The sequence below is a fragment of the Typopeltis vanoorti genome, chromosome 17, assembly GCF_054136105.1.
Source record: "Typopeltis vanoorti isolate ZY-2024b chromosome 17, IOZ_Tvanoo_1.0, whole genome shotgun sequence".
Classification (NCBI taxonomy): domain Eukaryota; kingdom Metazoa; phylum Arthropoda; class Arachnida; order Uropygi; family Thelyphonidae; genus Typopeltis; species Typopeltis vanoorti.
In genome coordinates, this window is record NC_143565.1 from 46,117,816 (window position 1) to 46,140,403 (window position 22,588).

The 22,588-nt window shown below is 35.2% G+C and overlaps 1 protein-coding gene across 2 annotated transcripts in view; it reads left to right on the top strand.

Annotated features, from left to right (window-relative positions):
* The first annotated feature begins 247 nt into the window (after window positions 1-247).
* The window catches only part of LOC150097359 (spermatogenesis-associated protein 20), a 158,516-nt gene continuing 136,175 nt past the window's right edge, over window positions 248-22,588 (top strand). Inside the window, exons 1-2 of one of the 2 annotated variants that reach the window (XM_090407484.1) lie at window positions 248-681; window positions 10,558-10,728. In XM_090407484.1, the coding sequence (XP_090263610.1) occupies window positions 512-681; window positions 10,558-10,728 (341 nt within the window). In that variant the 5' untranslated portion in view covers window positions 248-511. Of the gene's footprint in view, window positions 707-10,557; window positions 10,729-22,588 lie in introns of both variants that reach the window. The other variant, XM_090407485.1, reaches the window with a different exon arrangement.

Genomic DNA, 22,588 nt, shown 5'->3' on the forward strand with positions numbered 1-22,588 from the left:
GACTGTATTTCCTCTTAACTATGTACAGTGAATTCAGGCTCGAAAACGGAGGTGATTTAAGAATCTGGAGGTTATAGTAGTCCTTGGAGAAAATAGAGAAGCTCTTTTCAAAAACAGAGCTAGATGTGATACATTTACACCTTAATTTTTTTAATTATTATTTTTAAGTATGAAATCTTTTAATTTGAGAGAGAAAAAAAAAAAGATAACTTCTGAAACTGTTTCATTTGGTTTAATTTAACGATTCAAGCATATGACCTTGACTTACCAGTGGCGCTTGTGTTGTGCAATGTACAGCGCTAATCGTATTAGAAATAGTGTGGAACAGCGGTATTATATAAAATTATTATCGTTTTGCAGAGATCTAAAAATAAGTAGTAAGCCCAGAATGGGTGCGTTTCACAGGTTTTAGTTGTGAGATGGCCGTAGCTAATTTTATTTTGCGTTTCTACGGATGTTGTTAGTATTTTAACATCGCTGTAAGTATAGATGCAAAGCCGGTGACGTTCCGATGGACACTTTAGCTTTCTCATTTCGAACATTCGGACTTCGATTGCTCGGTGTTCGACTAATTTCAAACAACCAGTTTTCACATAGCAGAGGTGGAATACAGTTTTTCTCGTCGCGTCCATTGCATCCACAGATTTCACCTACTTTTGTCATCGCTGACAGAAGAAAGAAGTAAGAGGTATTAGGCCTAGAAAGGGTAGGCATGTTTAAGGGGGAAGAAATATAGTTTTCTGTTTCTTAATGGAACAAAGTTATTTTATGAAACGAGTTTTGCATAGCATAATGGTCAAGAGCTATTATATTTTTGCATTTTCAATAATTTTAAAAGAACTAATTATTTTTTAAAAAAATTTCTGAAAAAAAGTATGAATAAATCTACTTGGAATAGTATGGGAACAAGATCTATAATTGATTATATCATTATTATTGTGCCCTCCATGAAGTTGACAGACTCATCGTCGGAAGTTCATTCGATTGACAACATAGACTTCTGACATTCAAACGACAACATATTTATCATACCGAATTATAAAATCCTTAACACTCCACTCCTTGTGCTAACAACACATTCTGGTAATGTTTTCATTCACTGACAATTCTCCATGTAAAAAGTCAACTCCTTGCACCCCCTCTTCACCACACTTACATAGCTTCCAGGGATGGCCTCTGGTTTTTCTCCTCTTGTCTTCTACTCTTTTTATAATCCCATCTGATTAATCTGATAATATCTCAATAACTTAAATGTCTCTATCATATCACTTCTTTTCCTCCTATTCACCAAACTGCAATCCACATTTCTTCAGCATCTCTCCATAGTCAGCATTCCAAGGTCCTGATATTATATTAGTCACTTGTCATTAGACCCTCTCCAATGTTTCTGCATAACACAAAAAACAAGGTGACCATATTTGCCGGCCTTCTGGGCTGAGTGGTTAGTATATCCGCTCTCCAGCCAAAAGGCTGTGGGTTTGAATCCCACTGTGGGCATGGATGTTTGTGATTGGCTGTGAAAATACTAGCAGTGGTGGATGGTAGATGGCGTTGGTGTAGACGATGATTGTAGTTGCAGTTCGTTGTAGTTGATGAATTGAGTGGTGGAGACAGAGCTGTAGAGTAGGTGCCCTCCCTTGATGAGTCTTTGGACTCCCTGGAGGTGTCATGTAATAATAATAATAATAATAATGATATTTGAGCATAATAATCCAAGTATGGTCTGACCAGTACTTTATACAGTGGCACAACCACTTCCTTATCCCTACATGTTAGAGTACTTCTTATCACTTGCATATTGCAAGTATTGCAAACCTCTAAACTTCAGTCTGATCTCAAATCTCATCCATTTCCTGCAGTATGGCACCATCGATATAGCACACAGCTTTATATTTCTGCACTCCAAAATGCAACACCTTTCACTTATTAATATTAAAACTACGATCCCACTCCTTTGGCCAAGTCAAACGTCTATTGAAATCTTCCTGAAGGGAATTAACATCAGCATTGCTACTTCTAATTCTCCCTAACTTTGCATTGTCTGCAAACAGTTAAAGATCCCCAGTCAACCACATGATATATCATTTACAAACAAATTAAACAGCAGGGTCACATGATCAGAACCCTGGGGCACGTCACTTGTTACCCTACCCTCCTTTGTGAGACACTGTTCCATCATACACAACTTGCTGGTATCATTCAGAGAGAGCCAATCTCTGATCCATCTAATCAATATATTATCTATTCCCATCCTCTGCAGCTTGTACACCAACTTATCATGTGGTAATCTATCAAAGCTTTTGCAAAGTCCAAGAATATCAATGTATATGATCGATCAATATCGATGTATATGATGTCAATGTATTCTCCCTTATCTAACCTGTATATGTAGAGTTTGAGATAATCTATATTCCTATCTTATGCCTTGATTATTTACAATCATTTCTGTTAATTTATTGCTCAATTTAACTAATTGGACTTCTCAAGTAAGGTTTAGGTAGTGATGCTTTCTATGATTTTGTGTTATGGGATACAGAGGAAATTTTGAAGTCTACAACCTCCATATACAAGTATGCTAATTGTGAAGATGTCACATGCAAACTTCACTCACACTTGGTAAAGGATAAGGACTGAATAAAACAAGATGAGAAACCAAACTTAAATTATATTAATTGATGGCCACTCCCACTCTATATGGTTCAGAAATAAGTAAAAGACGGTGGAAATGACACCTTTTCATAACAAAGGATGTACAGAATTGAACTGTATAAAATATGAAGACATTAGAAGAGAGTTGAGTATTTATAGTTTATATGAAAAGATCAAGGAAAATGTAGAGAGAAATGGAAAGTGCATTTTTATAGGATGGAAAGATGTTGGTTACCAGAAGTGGATAAATATAGACCAAAGGAAAAGAGATAGAGAAGGACCAGAACAGGAAAATACCCAATCACTCGATGAAGTGAAAAAAGAATTATGCATAACATAATTTACAAATGTCTAAGTGTTTGCAACCTATGCCAGTCAATCTAAACTATATAAACAACTGCAATGCTGTTGCTGTACTCTGTTTCTTCAAAATGACTAATCATTCAATCACAGAGCACATGGAGATAGTGGACCTTGTTGACATTTGTTCAGGCTACAAAATTCACAGAGTACAGCAACAGCATTGCAGTTGTTTAGATAGTACAGCTTCATGAACAAGCGTGTTGGAACAAGGTTAGTGTATTCACTATGGATAGTGTTAACAACCAGAATGAAGAGAAAAATCCTGTGTTTTCTTTTTAAAAAGATGGAAAATTCCATCTTTTTAAACCCTCCTGGTACCTGCTGAGTTGTGTGATTTGGTATTCTAGCAAAGATTTACAGCATTTGGATCACTGGATGGCACTCTACAAGGCCTTAAACAGATAATTTAATTTTGATCATCCTGTATATATAAACAATGACACATTTCATTATCACAACACAAAAAAATGGCATTTTATTTATTTATTATTATTATTATTATTTCATCCAGGAGGACAATGCTATTAATGCAGGGAACTAATTTAGGTGCTAGATGATTTAACTGCATGGTGCAAGACTGCTACTATCCTGCTTTGCCTGAAGTGACTAAAAAGTTCTGTTTTTGGTTTCTAGAATATAGGATTTCTGGATGATCCAACCCTTACCCCACTCATAGTACTAATGTGTTTTTATGCTAATCTGTTGTAAGAATACTCTGCAGTGGGAATCTGTTGGGCAGTTAATTATTGTTTAACTGCTGTGTTAATGCTATTGGGATGCTGATGTGCTCATCTGTGGATGTTACAAAGTTGGGAAAAGTTGAGAAGCAAAACCAATGTGGTTTTCAAGCAGGATTTGAGTAAACTAGGGTAAATGAGTGGTCTCCTAGTTTAATATTCAACATTGTGAAGTATGTTTTTGAAATTTGGAAGACAAGAATGCAGTCTTATCTATTCTATTGGTGGAGAAGTATTAAAGGAGGCGAAGGAAATAAGAGACACTGGGACTGATAGTAATAGTACAAAATTTTTTCACTATACAAGAATGCTCTTCATCATCATTAGTGTTCTGTCTCTTTACAGATCCAATGGTATAACTCAGCAGATTCTCTTTCCCCAATTTCCTCTGTCTCTTGCTTCCTCCTTCATTTCTTGATATTTTCTTGTTCCCATTATATCATCAAGCATCGTTAGTCGTCTTCTTCCTCTTGGTCGCTTTCCTTCAATTTTCCCTTCTGTCATTCTTTTCAGTAGGCTGTCTCCTCTTAATACATGTCCTATCCAGTTATGCTTTCTTCTTCTTATGGTCTTTAGTAAATTCCTTTCTTCTTCAACTCTTTTTGTAATACTTCTTCATTGGTGATTTTTTTCAGTCCACTTTATTTTCTCCATTCTTCTCCATAACCACATTTCAAATGCCTCTAACATTTTAGCTTCTTTCTTCCTAATTGTCCAGACCCATATAAAGTCATACTCCAAATATAGCACTTAATAAGCCTTTTCTTTAGATTTTTATTCATTTTATTAATAAACAAATTTTTCTTGCTATAAAAGGCATATTTTCCTTTGTTAATTCTTTCTTTTATTTCCATGTCACATTTTCCATTTTCTTGTATTATACTACCAAGGTATTTGTATTGTCTCACTTGCTCTACACTTTCTCCATTCATCATCACCTTGATACTTCCTGGTTTCCTGGAGACTCTCATTACTTTTGTTTTCGTTGCGTTAATTTTCATACGATATTTCTTGCATATATTTTCAAATTTTTGCATTAGGTGCTGTAGTTCATCTTCGGTATTAGCTAATATTGCTTGATCATCTGCAAATCTAATATTTTGTATTGTTCTTCCTCTAATAGTGATTCCTCTTTCCTCTTCATAAAATGCTTTTATGAAACTTCTTTTTCATGATTGTCTCTGATAATTTCCTTATTTATTTTGTTTATAAGCCAACATGGTCACAAGTGGTTGCTCAACAGTGTATTCAGCTGACCAGTCAGTGCGAACAACTTTTTGTTGCTTATGTTGTGATTTTTAGGCATTTCAATGCACTATATGTTTATATCACTAGACGACATGTGGAAAGGTTCCAGTGGCAAGGAGCCAAGATGGTGATAGGTTTATGGAATTATTCCTGTGAGGATTGCCATAGTTAGACATTAATAGTTAGATCATGGTAATATGAAAAGCATCTGTGTTTGCCACAGGATTGCCACAGTCAGACATTAATAGTTAGATCATGGTAATATAAAAAGCATCAGTTTAGTGGACCTGGAGAAGGCATACAATAAGTTGTCAAGATAAATGCTGTTCAAAACATTGAGTTATATGGGGTAAATGGAATGCTATATAGTCTTATATAATCTGTATTTCAGTTTTTAGTTGTAAGTCAGTAGCTAGAATTAAAGGAGGTATAGGAAAATAGGTAGATGTAAAAGCAGGTGTAAGACAGGAGTGATTACCATCTATATTCTTATTCAGCATCATCTGTGTGGATAACTTTATGATGGGAAGTGGAATTAAACCTGAAATCACAATTTGAACTCTTTATGTTATGCTGAATTTATTTAGTAGTATAACGTTGCAATTCTTTAAATAGATTCATGATTTTTTTTAACTAAATTAAAAGCTGCTATAATAAACATAATAAACAGAATAGGACAGAAGATATTAGCAAAACAGATTTTAATGCCGAGATGATATGTTACGTACCATCTTGACATTAAAGAGGAAGACTAAATCTAGGTGAACTGATGTAGTTAGAAGTGCTTTAGAAGATCAAAGTGAAAAATTTGACAGTATCTGAACACTATCTGAGTTCATGAAAAGCAAGTGTCTTTCATGGACATTTGTGAGTGATTGAAATGCAATGCCTGAGAGTGTAGCGAATGAAGAGATAGTGTATGTATTTAAGACATGGTTTGATGAGCTGTGTGTGACAGAGGGAATCCCATGAGCCTTTTGAACTCCTTTGAGGTCTGATTATGATATGGGAGTAATAACAAATGATCATTAAATTTCTGACATATAACAGATTAATTTGGAGGAAAATTATTAATAGAAATAATTTATAGAAATAACTAGTAATAATGAAACATAATCATGCACACTTACTGTTTGCTGACCATGATTAATTGTGACCAAAAATTTTTGCGGCGAGAGAATTTCATGATTCTCTCGCTGTGATGGGAACCAATATTTTTATTTTTTAAAGAAAATTATCTAAATGCAGCCGTTGTGATGATATATTATAAAGAAATAGCGCTCTAATAAAAACAATGTAAGAAAAATGCTTTTCCAACCTTTCCATTCTTAAGATAATATGGATGTTTAAATAAACACAACTACAAATTACTCTTTGATAATAAAATAAAATAAAAATAAAAAATATAAAAAAAACTGAAAAATTTTACAAACTTAATGAAAAAATGTCTATTTTGAAAACCTGCTAAAAAAAATCTAAATATCATTAACTCAAACACAAGTATTCATTGCATTTTAATTAAAAAAGCTTATAACAAATTTAAATGAAGAAAAATGTTTTCTTTGGTAAATTGATAAAACATAACCACATGTGTGGAATCAGAACTTTCAAATCTTCTGATGTCATCAGTATGCAACATACTTTTGTTGCATCTTTCCCCCTCCATATCAAGTATCCAAAATTTATTAGATGCTTGATACGGAGAAGTATACCTTCTTGACCACCTGAAGGTGAGGAGGAGTGAGTCATCTTCTTTATAAAAAGAATTGATAGAATTAGTTTTTGCCTGTTTTCAGTTTCAACGTACCATCATCAAATACCAGATATACATACTCAAGGGCATGTACAGGATGTTGCATTAGCACTATATGAAAAGTTTACATTATTACTATATTTATGGAAGTTTTTTCACTTGGCTATGCTACTAATTATATATTGGGTTTCATCCTTTATCCAAGTGTTAACAAAGTTTGCACCTGAAGTACTTTCATGGCTGGGGTAACTTCTGGTAAAAGTGGTATAAGTTCTCATAACTTGCCTTAGTATCTCCCATAATGCAAAGCACATCTCCTTGCGAACATGTATAATGCTATGCATTAAGGGAAGGGCCACTACCCAGACCGGTTTCGACCTTTATTGAGGTCTCATCAGTGGGAGCCAGATATGAGGCAAGTGATGAGAAGTTATACTACCTTTACCATGAGTTACCCCCAGTCCTGAAAGTACTTTAGGTGCAAACTTTGTTTGCTAACACTTGGATAAAGGATAAAACCCAATATATATATATATATATATATATATATAATTAGTACATTATTACTAGTTTCATGTTGATAGTTTCCTTCCAAATTAGCTGGAAGAATTGTCAGAACTGCAATACTGTGACATCTTTTTAGTATTTTAAGATAATGTTTACTGCACCAAATTAAATTTTAGCCTTCCTCTTGATTTTCTGCCATCCTGGTTTCCAACACCTGTTTTGCTAATCTTTCCTCTTCCATTCTGTTTAAGTTACCATACCATTTGAGATTAGCTCTGCTGATATATTCCTGAATACTAACTGTCAAGTTCCTTCCTATATCCACATTCTTTTATATGATTCTGTCATTGATGTCATTTGTTCACTCTAATTTTTCTGAGAAATCTCATATCTATGGTCTCCATTCTTTGATCTACTGTTATATTTCCAACCCAGCTCTTAGATCCATAATTTAAAATTGGTTTGACGACCATTTTGTACACATCAAATTTAGTGTTTTGACTAATTTCCTCTTATTCCATATAAATTTATTCATTTTACTCCCTACCATTCCAGATTTTTACATTCTGTTGTCTATTTCCATCATTAATTTGCCTCCTTCACTAAAATTAAGCCTAAGTAGCTGAAATTATTATTACTATTATTATGTGACATGTGTTGAGGCTTAAGTGCTATGAAGAATTCATGTTAGAGGTTTAATGGAATATTAACAGCACTGAGAAAGGATTAAAACTAATTTTAATACTTCCAATATTTCGTCTCCGTCACAGAGACATTTTCGGGATTACAAAAACTTTTTGTAACAACACACACACAGTTACAATACAAAGTGAAACTAAAGTCTTATCTAGGTGGTGTGCCCTCTATGGGCATTTGCAGGTGGCCTAGAATGTAAAGGGGGATCTCTGATAATTAAAGTTTCCCAAATTTTGAGAAGTTTAATGCAACCGTATTTGTTTAAATTAGGTTGATTCCTGAGTGCAGATGCAGATTCAAAGAATAGTCTTTTTTTTTTTTTGAATTTACTATGGTGGAGCATGGTAGTTTTTTTCTAGGAGATCCTGTGGGATGTATCCAAAACATGGTCTGCAAGGCTAGACTGACCATAATCATGTTTGCAGATGTAAGAACTGTGTTCTTTTAACTGAATGGATGCTAACCTGCCTGTTTGTCCGAAGTAGGTAAGTTTACAGGAACAAGGTACTCTATATACACCAGGCACTGAAAGAGGAGGGAGCTGGTCTTTAGTGGAGCGGATAAGCATTGTGTTACAATGTGGTTTTCACTCTTATTTATTTTTTTTTCTTGTTACTCATTTATTTTTATTACTCTATCTTTATTCACTTTATTATTTTTTATCTTCTTACTTACTCATCTAAAATCCTACTTGCTGCACCATTGTTATATCTTCTTTTACTTTCTTTATACTTTCGTTATATATAATATACTAATATACTTCCCTCAGAATGCCTTGCTTAACTCCACCTAAGAATGCTTCCTTTTCGGACACTGGCAAATTTATTTTTTATTGCTGTGCCAGCCAGAGTCCTATAATATGAGCTTATTCAAAATTCAGGGAACATTCCTAGGTTAATTGGCATTCATTCCAATATACACTAAATAGATACTGGTTCTAATTTCAGTCGTGGCCATTAATCTATTTTACTCTAACACTCTCATTAAATTCCCTCCTGCTATGGTTCTAAATTTTTGCAAGTGGTAATTTGAATTCTCGAATCAAGCACTAATCAGGCATATACAACAAAACATGTTTATTGGAACAAATTGCACTTTACAGCTATAATTGGAATATGATACTAAGCTTTTCAAAATCTCTTGCTAAGTTAGTTACTCAATACTAATTTAACAGAACACTCATAGATTCTCACACGAACTATAAACATTAAATCTAGCTAATTATGTTACTCAAAAATCAAACTCTTATTTCATGCTACATTAAAATACAATTCTCACAACCCGTTACTATTCTGATATAGATCATCTACAAAATTTCAAATTCACATATAATCTCAGTCACATGCAGCTAAAATTTCACTCCTGACATTCCTTTGTTCAGCAGAATTACTCTATATCAAAATACAAATCCTTATTATAGTCGACTATGAATTGCCCACTTAATATGATCTAACATTAAATTCTGTCTCATTCAAACATACAACAAAGGTCTTTAGAATGTTTTCTTGTTTTATAGGTTTGCCACTGAGAATGCAGGTAATGTTCTCAGTAATCCTGTCTATTTGCATAGTCCTTTTATTGCTGACTTTCATTTCAGTTTATTTAAAGAATCCAGGTTGCATTTCTGTGAGAAAAGGGTGAAACCTCCACCAAAGTGTATCAAGACACTGTGCTGGAACCTGTGGTACAACCTCTGAACAATGCCTTGTTTTATGGTAGGCAGTGGACCTTCTGACAGGACTTAGCCTCTGCACACAAGGTTTGGACTACACAACAGTGGTTGGAAGTGAATGTGCCTGACCACATATCACCATCTGATTGGCTGTCTAGAAGTCCTGACCTGAATCTGTTGGACTTCAAATTGTGGTCAGAGTTTGAGAGAGTAGCTTGCAAGAAATGATGCCCCAGCATCACCAGCCTGAAGGTGGATTTGGAGTGAGCAGTGGCAGCATTTCTGTTGTGTGTGCCACCAGAGATATGGTGCCTCACAGATTTCGGACGTGTGTGAAGGCAAAAGAAGGCCATTTCGAACATTGAGTGCTGCTATATGCATGTTGTATATGTGATTTATATGTACTGAAAGCTGTAAAAGCTGTAAATGATTTACTGATATGTACTTTTCAGGTTGCAACAGTATTTATGGCTAGACTAGGTATGTGTATTTTCATTAGTGCTACTCTATCAACTGGCTTCCATAACTTTTTCACTTTTATATGAACACTCTGATATACGACAGTGCCATATATTCATTTTATGACATCTGTCAACATGTATTTACAACCCAATTTCAACCCACCAAACTAAACATCTTTCACTTTGTGTTTGCCTTCTAGAATAGAACATCTATTTGGTATTCTCTCCATGTGCTACAACTTTTCACTCTTCAAAAAAAAAACATTAGTAGGCTTCTCCCCTTTTTCTTTCCCAATTTTTTGTGAAGAGCTTCAAATTTCATATCATTTCAGAATTTAGTGAGAGCACGATTATAAAAATCTTTATCATTGAAAACTTTTATGGCATCCAAACATTTTAAGGAAGTTGTTAAGAGAGCAGTTTTATAATGTTAATTTTATATTAGAGTAATTTATTTATTTTAATTTACAGGTCACATTTTTTATTATCAAAATCTAAAATATTTATTATGGCATCTGAAATATCATCAACTTCTACAGACTGCTCTTCAGTCAGTTCATCGGGAGAAAAACAACATAGTAACAGACTATCAAATGAAAGGTCTCCATATCTTCTTCAACATGCTACAAATCCAGTTGACTGGTAAGATATATTAAAATAATACATTAAGAAATTGTTTCAGTAGTTCAAAGGTTTGGACAAAATAATTATGTATTGAAACTCCTAAGATTGGGAACCACAAAGTATGAATATGCATCTCACAACCTTCTTGAAACACCAGGGAACCAACAAAGGTGGGAGTAATCATAATAGAAATCTCAACAATCAGTAACTCAGTATGCCATACTGAATTTTCTTAAAGGTCGTATGGAGTGTTACTACTTCATTTCTGATTAGCCAATACATGTTACCAGTGGCTGCTAAGTTTAAATGTGGCCATAGCAGCCTTGAAATGATCCACATGAAGGACGTCCAAAACGTGTAACAATCCGAAATCATTGATTAAGTGCACGATATGGTATTGGATGACTGGCGAGTCAAAGTGCATGAAATTGCTGAGAGGCATTTCAAAAGAACGTGTAGGATATATTTTGCATGAACAATTGCATACGAAAAAGCTTTGCGCAAGATGGGTACCACACTTGCTCACAGTATCTCAAAAATGCACTCTCACGAAAATCTCTGAACAGTGCTCAGAGCGTTTTAACAAGAATAAAACTGATTTTGTTTGTCAATTTATTAATATGGATGAGACTTGGATTCACCACACACCAGAATCCAAACAGCAGTCAAAACAGTCGACAGAAGCCTGTTGTTCAGCACCAAAGAAGACAAAGTCGGTTCCATCAGTAGGAAAGGTCATGGCATCGGTGTTTTGGGATGCTAAAGGCATTTTGTTTTTTAATTATCTTGAAAAGGATAAAACAATAACTGGGAATATTATTCCGATCTTTTAACCAGACTAGATGAAAATTCCTGACCCAGTTTACAGGAAAAAAAAATCATCTTTCATCAGGATAATGCAGCTGCCCACAAAGGTGTTTTGGCAATGGGAAAATTAAGGGATCTGCACTATGAATTGTTGGAACATCCACCCTATTCCCCAGATTTGGTTTGGCTCCCACCGATGTCTTCTCTTCCTAAAACTAAAACTCTTCCTTACTGGTCAGTGTTTTCCTCGAATCAAGAGGAAAACACTGACTGTAGTTGTAGAGGGATATTTTGTAGATCTTACTGAGAACCACTACAGTGATAGGATAATGGCACTGGAGCATCGCTAGAATAAATGTATTAGTCTTAAGGGAGATTATGTTGAAAAATAAAAATAATTTTGAAATTATAAATTCTTTTTTCATTGTTAGGCTGAGAACTTTTCAGATCACCCTCATATAAATGTGTTGACAGCATTTCACATAGAACTCTGTGGCATAAATTGGAGCAAGTGGATTATTTGATGAAAGTTTATTTTTCACTTGGTCAGACTATAATAAGATATGTATAATGTTATGTTATGCATTAAGGGAAGGGCCACTACCCAGACTACTTTCGACCTTTATCGAGGTCTCTTCAGTGGGAGCCAGGCCCAGAGGTGGAGATACCAGGCAGAAGCAATAGCAAGGTCATCTTTACCTATAGGAGCTGCCAAACGGTGTGCCACCTTTTTATTAAATTACTCTGGATTTAGAGAAAGATGTTGAAAGTTTATTTTTCACTTGGTCAGACTATAATAAATTTAGTTTAATCTTTTATCCAAGTGTGTGCAAACAAAGTTTGCACCTGAAAGTATCTTCAGGACTGGGGTAAAGTGGTACAACACCGGGCAACTCCTTGCAAAGGTGGAGCAAGCTACCAACACTCCTATCTCAGTATCTCCCATAATGCAAAACACATTTCCTTGCGGATATGTATAATGTTATGCATTGCCTTGGTATCTCCACTTGGGCCTGGCTCCCACTGAAGAGACCTCAATAAAAGTTGAAACTAGTCTGGGTAGTGGCCCTTTCCTTAATGCATAACATTATACATATCCGCAAGGAGATGTGTTTTGCATTATGGGAGATACTGAGATAGGAGTGTTGGTAGCATGCTCCACTTTTGCAAGGAGTTGCCTGGTGTTGTACCACTTTACCCCAGTCCTGAAGATACTTTCAGGTGCAAACTTTGTTTGCACACACTTGGATAAAGGATTAAACTAAATTTATTATGGATTATTTGAATGAAATGAATCTGGTTATTTGGATTAGAGGGCAGCTGATGGACAAATATCAAAGAGTGGTTTATGGAAGAGTTGAGTCCAGGAAAAGACAGGTGACCAGTCCAGTGGTGTAGTATAGGGCTCAGTAGTTACAAATTAAACAACAGAGGTCCAGCTAGTTGGTCCTCTGTTGTTTAATTTGTACATCTATCACAGGAAATGATTTGACAGGAAATATTCAGGTGTTTGCTGATGATGTTAAACTGGGAAGAGCGATGGTAAATGAAGGTTATGCACAGATACTACAGGAAGACTTAAATCGACTGGTGATATTAGGCAAAAATAAATGGCTGTCAGCTTAATGTGGCCAAGTGGAAGGTTATGCACTTTGGGAAAAAAGAGATCACAAACTGTGTACTATATTGATGGAATCGAAGTGCAGGAAACTGATCAGACTAGGGATGAATTGTGGAAGAGTTGAAGTTTAGACATCATATTGTGAAGGTAACAAGAACGATACATCAGATTACGTGGTTGTTGAAGAACACGCTAACAAGCAGGGATAGAGAAGTTATTGTTCCCTTATATAAGGCTCTATTAAGTCACATCTAGACTATTGTGTACATATCTGGACATCCAAATTTCGTGGGTATGAAGAAGTGGTGGAGAGGATCCAGCTTTGTGTGACAAAGATTGTTGTAGTTCTATTGAATATTGAAGAGAGAGAGAAAATGAGGGATCACCCATGGAAATTGGACTAGATTTTTTACTTGGAGGGTGGAATAGGTTGCTGGAGGTGGTGGTTAGTGCTTCGTCAGTGAATGAATTTAAGGAGAGGTATGATAGGTAGTGTGGGAATAATGGATCTCCTATGATGAGTCTTTTGACTCCATGGAGATACCTGTATAATAATAAAGATATTCTAGATATTGAGTAATTACTTTAAAGGCTGTTAAATGAAGCATGAAGTGACAGAATGGTCATAGAAAATATTTAAAAGGAAAGCAGTCAAGAGTAGTATAGATTGATAGAAAAGCCATTAGCAGCCCAAAAAATGTGGAAACGCAGCTGGAGTAGACAATTTCTGACCAGAAATGCTTAAATATTGAAGTATAAAAGTTTTACATTGGCTGCATTCCTGGTCAGAAGGTTGAATTCCAGTTGATTGGAGCAGAGTTCTGACAGGATTCGTCTGTAAAAAGAGAAATAAAACAATGTGGCAATTGTAGAGTAATTTACCTAGTGAGTGTTCTAGTTAAGATTTATTGCATGCATATATGTAAGAAGAGGTTAAATAAAATTGTGGAAGAGAAACTTGGAGAAGAACAAGTCAGGTTTGGGCTGAGCAGGATCAGATTTTTACTATGAAAATAGTTGAGAAACCAATTGAACAAGAAGAACATTAACAAGAAGGATCTGTATTTAAGTTTTGTAGATCTGGAATAAGCATATCAGAAGGCGCTAAGAGAAGAGCTGTTTAAATCCTATATGGTGTATGTTATATGGTGTAAACAAGACAGAATGTAGAGCAATACATAGTCTATATTTAAGTTGTAAGTCTGCAATATACATGGAGGTACAGGAAGTAATTTGCAAAATCAGATGTGAGTGCACACTATTCTCCACTGTTATTCATCATTAGTACCATTAGACCTGATGGGAGATGTTAATCTTGCTTCTTTACCTTATGTAAATGATGTTATACTTTTAAATAAATACAGTATGAGTCTTCAGGATTCTTTAAATAAATTGAATAACTGATGTAACAAATTTGGCATTAAAATCAGCAGTAAAAAGTATATTAAAATAGATTAGTTGCATTTTGAATGGGAAACCTATAGAACAAATAACATTTCAGCTGTTAAGGCAGTTTTTAGTAAAGATGGCAAATTAAATATGGAAATAGACAGTAAAATAAACACAGCTGTTATAGTGGGTAGTCAACTGAATAAATGTATAAGAAAAAGAGAGAAATTAGTCAAAACACTAAAATAGATATATACAAGACAATGTTCAAACCCAGGTTAATTTGTGGATCTGATTGCTGGATTAGAAATAGGTGATCAAAGATTAAAGACCACAGAATCCTTTCTTTTAGTGTTACATAGTGATCAGCATTCATTTCAAATAAATTATGGAGACTACAACCGTGTTAGAAATAATTATTTTAGTTTCTTGATGTTTCAACCTTCATATTAAGGTCATCATCTAGTGTATACACATATGTGGGTAGTCTGAAACATTCTCAGCCTCGACCATTGATGGAAACACTATTGTCAAGCAAAGTGTTGTCTGTGTCCCTTGAAATGGATAAAATTAAGTATCGTGTGGTTATAAAATTCTTGTAAAAGTAGGTTTAACACCAAAAGAAATTCATTTGAAGTTCATAAAAGTTTATGGGCACTCTTCTTTGTTTTCGATGAAATTGGCTGCCAAGTTTAAATGTGACCATGCCAGCCTTGAAATGATCCACGTGAAGGACGTCCAAAACGTGTAACTATATCAGAAATCATTGATTAAGTGCACGATATGGTATTGGATGACCGGTGAGTCAAATTGCATGAAATTGCTGAGAGGCATTCACCATTACACACAGTTCATAAAAGTTTATGGGCACTCTTCTCCTTTGTTTTCGATGAAATTGGCTGCCAAGTTTAAATGTGACCATGCCAGCCTTGAAATGATCCACGTGAAGGACGTCCAAAACGTGTAACAATATCAGAAATCATTGATTAAGTGCACGATATGGTATTGGATGACCGGTGAGTCAAATTGCATGAAATTGCTGAGAGGCATTTCAAAAGAATGTGTAGGATATATTTTGCATGAAGAATTGCAAATGAAAAGCCTTGTGCAAGGTGGGTGCCGCACTCGCATGAAAATCTCTGAACAGTGCTTGGAGCATTTTAACAAGAATAAAACTGATTTCGTGCATCGATTAATTACTATGGATGAGACTTGGATTCACCATTACAACCAGAATCCAAACAGCAGTCAAAACAGTGGACAGAAGCTGGTGGTTCAGCGGCAAAGAAGACAAAGTCATGGCATCGGTGTTTTGGGATGCTAAAGGCATTTTGTTTATTAAGTTTCTTGAAAAGGATAAAACAACTGGGGAATATTATTCCGATGTTTTAACCAGACTAGATGAAAATATTCGTGAGAAAAGACCCGGTTTGCAGAAGGAAAAAATCATCTTTTATCAGGACAATGCAGCTGCCCACAAAGGTGTTTTGGCAATGGGAAAATTAAGGGATCTTCACTATGAATTGTTGGAACATCCACCCTATTCCCCAGATTTGGCTCCTTCTGACCTCTATTCTTCCAAAAACTAAAACTCTTCCTCACTGGTCAGCGTTTTTCTTCGAATCAAGAGGTGAGTGCAGCTGTAGAGGGGTATTTGGCAGATCTTACTGAGAACCACTACATGGACGGGATAATGGCACTGGAGCATCACTGGAATAAATGTGTTAGTCTTAAGGGTGATTACATTGAACAATAAAAATTTTGAAATTATAAATTTGTTATTTCATTGTTGGGCTGAGAACTTTTCAGACCATCCCCATATATACAGAGACAAGCTGGATTACATTTCAAACAGTATGCCAAAGAGACAATGATTTGATCAGTGGTTATTCTACTGGCCTGACCTCTAGTGAAAAAAAAAATTCAAGTGAAATAAAATTAACTACATCGAAGCTATATTCTATTTATAACATAGTCAGAGAATAATTTCATATAGATAGTTTATTACAGCAAAAATGGTATCCAATTTAACATGAGAGTTGTTATATTAGTGTTAGGATCTTGGATTATGTACAGTACTATTTATAATGAACTCTTAGATGGAAAGGTTATGTAGGTAGAATATGTGGCTTTTATATTCTTGGGGATTTTTAGACCATCATTATTGTTAAGATTAGGATGGTTGATAAGAATTTCACAGGCCTCCTTAAATTTATGTTCATACCATGCTTTGGTGTGATGTAAACAACAGGTGCCTTTCCAGTCATTTCTATGTAAAGTATTCAGGGCATGATCAGAAAGGCTGGACTTACCATAGTTATTAAATTTAATGTGCCATTTATGTTCCTTTTCTCTAATAGGCATTGTGTCCTGTTTTGCCTATATATAGGGCAAATTGTTGCAGAATGTGGTGGAGATACTTAATGAGCTTAAAGGTCTTTCAATCTTGTGAATGTGGCTTCATGGAGAGATTGAGAGCAGTAAATGATGGGGAAGAGAGACTGACTGTAAGTGAGCAAGAGGTGTATGGGGAGTTGACTAAACTAGATGTTAATAAGGCTGTGGGACTTGATAATATATTGCCACGTATTCTGAAGGAATGTGCCAGGGAGTTGGCACCTGTCTTGACATATTTTTTTAATACGAGTCTTGCACTCGGTCCCAAGTCCCTAAGGAGTGGAAGGAGGGCAAGATTGTGCCGTTTCATAAAGGAGGTGATCGAACTCAAGCATCCAACTATAGGCCTATCTGTAGCTGGGTGTTGGTTAAGTTGTTGGAGAAGCTTGTGAGACTTGGATCCGGAGTTGGGTTGACAACAATGGTATTATCTTTGATGGACAGCATGGATTTGCTAAAGGAAGGTCATGTTTTAGTAATCTACTTACTTATTACAATAAAGTGACTGCTTCCTTGGACAGAGGAGAAGGATACACAGTAATATACTTAAATTTCACAAAGGCTTTTGATAGAGTACCTCATGATAAATTGATAGTCAAGCTAGAGGATGGGATTTGATATTAGATTAGTGCATTGGATTGGAGACTGGTTATCTGATAGGTATCAACAAGTTGTGTATGGGGAGTGATATCCAGGAAAAGGAAAGTCACTAGTGGAGTGCCTCAGGGGTCTGTTTTGGGGCCATTACTGTTTAACTTGTATATTAACAATATAGGTGAAGAGTTGAATGGAGATATTCAGTTGTTTGCAGATGATGCAAAGTTGGGACAAACTATGAAGAGTAGTGAAGTTGTGGCCTTACAAGACGACTTGAATAAATTGAGTGATTGGGGCACAGAAATGGAGATGTGAGTTCAATGTTGCAAAATATAAGTTTTTACAATTTGCAAACAAAGATGGGATGCAGAATTTATGCTTGGTGAAAATATATGGTTGGAGGTAGAGGAAATAAGAGATCTGGGGGTGATAGTGGATAAGGATCTGAAATTTCAGGGACACATAGTTAAAATTGTGAAGACAACACAAAGGCTTCTGGGAATGATGTGGAGGACACTGACGTGTAGAAATAGGGAGATTCTTGTTCCGTTGTATAAGGCTTTGATTAGGCCACACATGGACTGTTGTGCCCAGATTTGGTCATCTAGTTTTCAGAAGGATGAGGAGATGTTGGAGAGGGTCCAAAAGCGATCGACTAAGGTAGTTTCTGACCTCTGGAGTGTCGAGTATGAGGAAAGATTGAGAAGATGTAATTTGCAGAGTCTGGTGGACAGGAAGAACAGGGGAGATACGATAGAGACCTATAAGTTGGTAAAGGGTTATTATAGGATCAATGCTGGAGAAGTTCTACAGAAAATAGTGGGAGATCGGGGGAGAACCAGAGGTCATCCCTGGAAACTGTATAAAGAGGATGTGAGTAGGGGAGTGAGGGGCAGGTTTTTTTTGTGCAGAGTTGTGAATGATTGGAATGCCTTGCTTGAGAGTGTGGTGTCTGTAAGGAGTTTGAATGTGTTCAAGGCACGGTATGATGAGCTGTGAAAAGGACCTCCTGATGAGTCTTTGACTCCATGAGGTCTTGGGGTAATAATAATAAATTACAGGTGCAATAAATACAGTATACTCCAGGGTGGGCCAGCAGAGGAAGTGGATCCTTGGATGAGTTGAGTAAGTTCTTTAATTTTGCAGGCATATTTCTGTAGTATTCTGTTTATTTTATCTGATATCCCTTTAATGAATTAAATGGTTACAGTTTTATTGTAATCTAGTTTATTTTTGTTTTTAAGTGAGAGTTTGTGAAGAATTTTGTTGATAGTATTTTGGCTTTAGCCACTTTTCAGGAAGGTATTGCTGATAGTTTTTAATTCATCTTTAAGTGCTTGTTCACTGGAGCAAATCTGCAAAGCCCTGTTTTTTAGTATGTTAATGATACCTAGTTTTTGTGTTGGATTGTGGTGGGGGTTTATGTATGTATATTGGCCAGTATATGTAGGCTTCCAGTAAACAGCGAAGGAAAGACGATCAGAAGGAAGATGTGTGACAAGTTATCTAGAAAACGAAGTGCATGTGTTCTGACTTTCAATCTCAGTTGTGAATTATATGCATTTGTGTTGTTTAGGTTTCTGACGATAGTGTCTAATGTCTGGCAGCCATGGGACCAGATAGCAAAAACATCATCAGCATATCTAAGCCAGATTTTGGGTTTTAAAGTAAAGGAATCTAGAGCATGTTGCTCCAAAGCTTCCATATAAAAGTTAGCAATTGTGGGGAGGGATAATGGGGGATCCCATGACTGTACCTTCTTTTTGTAGATAGAAAGTGTTTTGTCACACAAAATAGCCAGAATGTAGTACAATGTGCAAAGAATGCTGTGATATCAGGTGCCATTTGTCCTGTAAAAGAAGAATTGTGTCAAGGGCAGAGATATCAAAACTAATAAATCACTTTTTTTGCCATGTGATATCATTAATTTTGTTTACAAAGTGTTGCGTGTTTTTCATATAGGAAGGGGAATGACCTACCAACTCCTTGACTGTTGATACTGGTTTCTTGGCTAGACGATAACTGCGGCTATCTTTACCTTCAACTATTGGCCAGAGCACTATGAGCCGATAGTTATTTTATTTGATTAAATTTGTATTTATTTATTTTTCACTAGAGGTCAGGCCGGTAGAATTACCGTTGATCAAATCATTGTCTCTTTGGCATACTGTTTGAAATATAATTTAGCTTGTCTCTGTATATATATATATATATGTGTGTGTGTGTGTGTGTGTGTGTACTCCAGATGATGACCTTAATACGAAGGTCGAAATGTCGGGAAATTAAAGTAATTATTTCTAACACGGTTGTAGTCTCCATAATTTGTCTGAAATGAAAATAAAGACCACAGATATAAGTATTCGGAAAAAAAGTAGGAAAGTGAACAGATAACAGGGAGTATATTCGATTCTGTGTGTTTCTAGTTTAAGATGGTATTGTCCAACCAAGTAAATATCATCTTGGAAGTACCTATAGAATTTTACTTTCTATCCCTTAATTTTGGTTCAATTTTGCCAAAATTCTTAGAGATCCTTAAGGAGTGTAAGAAATAGATTCCAAATTTGTGTGAAATACATTACCAGTATCTGTAAGTATCTGAGGTTGAAGGATATCTTCCCATTTTAAGCAGCTTATGAAACAACTTTGCTTTTAAATATACATGTTTTCTCATACTGTCTCTGGTTCAGAGTATTTGAAACTTTTATATTAAAAGTTACTTGTGTAAGTACAAGTTACTTTTATACAAGTATCTTATATTAAAAGTTACTTGTATAAGTACACTAAAAACTTATAAAAATAATGATTTAATATATACATACATACAAGTAACCCTCGTATTATGTGGTACTTATACAATGCAGTTTCGATATAACGCGGTATACAAATTGTAGTATCCCTTGTTGAACGCTGTACTTATACAATGTGGTTTCAATATAAGACGGTCTACAAACTGTAGTAACCCTTTATCTGTTCATATATTTTTCAACACGCGACTTAAAAATCAAATTTTATCTTCGCTAAATTTGCGTCTGCCTGTATCGTGCATGTAGTTATAAGTAGCAAATTTATATTAGGGGAAATACCCTTTAGCAAGCATGTACATCAATTGTTTACTGTATAAAGTGTTTATTGTTGAAAATTGTCTTCATTTTCTGCCAGAAAAGCGCATTAAAAATCATAAGTGTGTTAATCTCAAGCTGAGACGTTATTTTCTGGTGAGTTACATACAATATGTAATGCTTTTTTTTTTTTTCATGTAAAAAAAAAATTTATTTTTATAATAATGGCAATATGGTTGAAAACGAAATTAGTGAAGTAATTGATGGGGAAATAGATGGCGGGGAAAGTTCTGTTGAAGATTCTGATTGCGATGAATCCTTTAAAGAATTCAGTTTAAAGAAATTAGCAGAAGGATTGAACTTGGCAAGAAAGTTATTTTATGGATAATGATCTCTCAATGAAGCGCTCTGGAAAATTCACGCGACAATTGGATATTTGTTTAACTCCATATTATGAACTTAATAAAAAATTGCAGCATAGTGGTAAGCAAGATCTTATTACTACTTCTTGATAACTAAACCAGCCGAAGTATGCAATGAGTATGCAACAGTATGCTATGGAAATGACTTAGACTAAGGAATTTATTTTAATTGAAACACATTACAAGTATGACAAAACATATTATAAACAATTTATATTTTGCTGAAACACTGCATGAATGATCAAAATTTGGATTACAGTGTACATCTCTGCAACAATTGGCATTAGCACCTGTTGTCTTCTTTGGGAAGTGTCCACTGCTGTCAAAACGTTTCTCATGTTCAGAAGACCAATACTGCCTTACACGTGGGTATTTTATGTATGTCATGACAAGTACAATTCCAAGGTAAATTTTGAGTTCAATCACAGTAAGTGCTAAATTATCTTTTCCTTTACGGCATGCATACAGATTAGTTTGTTTCACAATTTCATCCATCAATTCATCTGAAACAGCTGTGAAAAATAATCTACAGGGCTCTCTCTGTAAATATTTACTTGGTATTTTCTTCTAAACTGTGGTTCAGTACCTGCAAAGGGATTATCTTTCTTACTAAACCATACTGGTTGTCTCTGCAAAGGCTTATGACCAGCAACAGCTGTATTTTGCACACTAGCTGGACTTTGAACGTTGTGAGAGTGACCAACAGGGGAAGGACACGGAACATCACTCTCTTCACTTGAACTGTCACTCTCTATAGGATCATTTTGTGGCTGCTGGTATGTAGGATCATCATCAGAATCACTCAGCTCCAAACCATCTTCAGATTCCTCCAACAGTTTTTCAATCTCCTCTTCAGTAAGTCTCTTGTGGTAATTAGCCTTTTTTATGCTTGATGGACGTGGCTTTTGGTTATCCGTCTATAAAAGAGATGATAATGCCAATTAACACACTTACTATTCATTTATGTTTGCAAAAATAAAATAAATAAAATTATAAAAATATTGTACAAGAACTTTCTAACCTCAAACTATTTGCGACATAGATTACCTTACAAACATATTGTCCTTACTCCTTTCTTTTAGTGTTGCATGGTGATCAGCATACATTTTAGAAATTATGGACTTTACAACCGTGTTATGAATAACTATTTTAATTTTCCGATGTTTCAACCTTCATATTAAGGTCATCATTTGCAGTATATACTAATATACAAGGACAAACTGAGTTACATTTCACACAGTATGCTAAAGAGAATGATTTGATCAATGGTTATTCTACTGGCATGACCTCTAGTGAAAATCTAGAAACAGATTCCGTTTCTAGATACACTTGTCACACATCTTCCTTCTGGCAGTCTTTCCTTCTCTGTTTACTGAAACCGACACATACTGGCCAATATATACACAAAAACTAGGTGTCATTAATACTCTAAAAAAACAGGGCTTTTAAGATTTGCTCAATGAACAAGTGCTTAAAGGCCAATTTAAAGTTATCAGCAATATTTTCCTAAAAATGGTTACAGCCAAAACACTATTAACAAAATTCTCTACAGGACCTCAATTAAAAACAAAGATAAACCATACTAC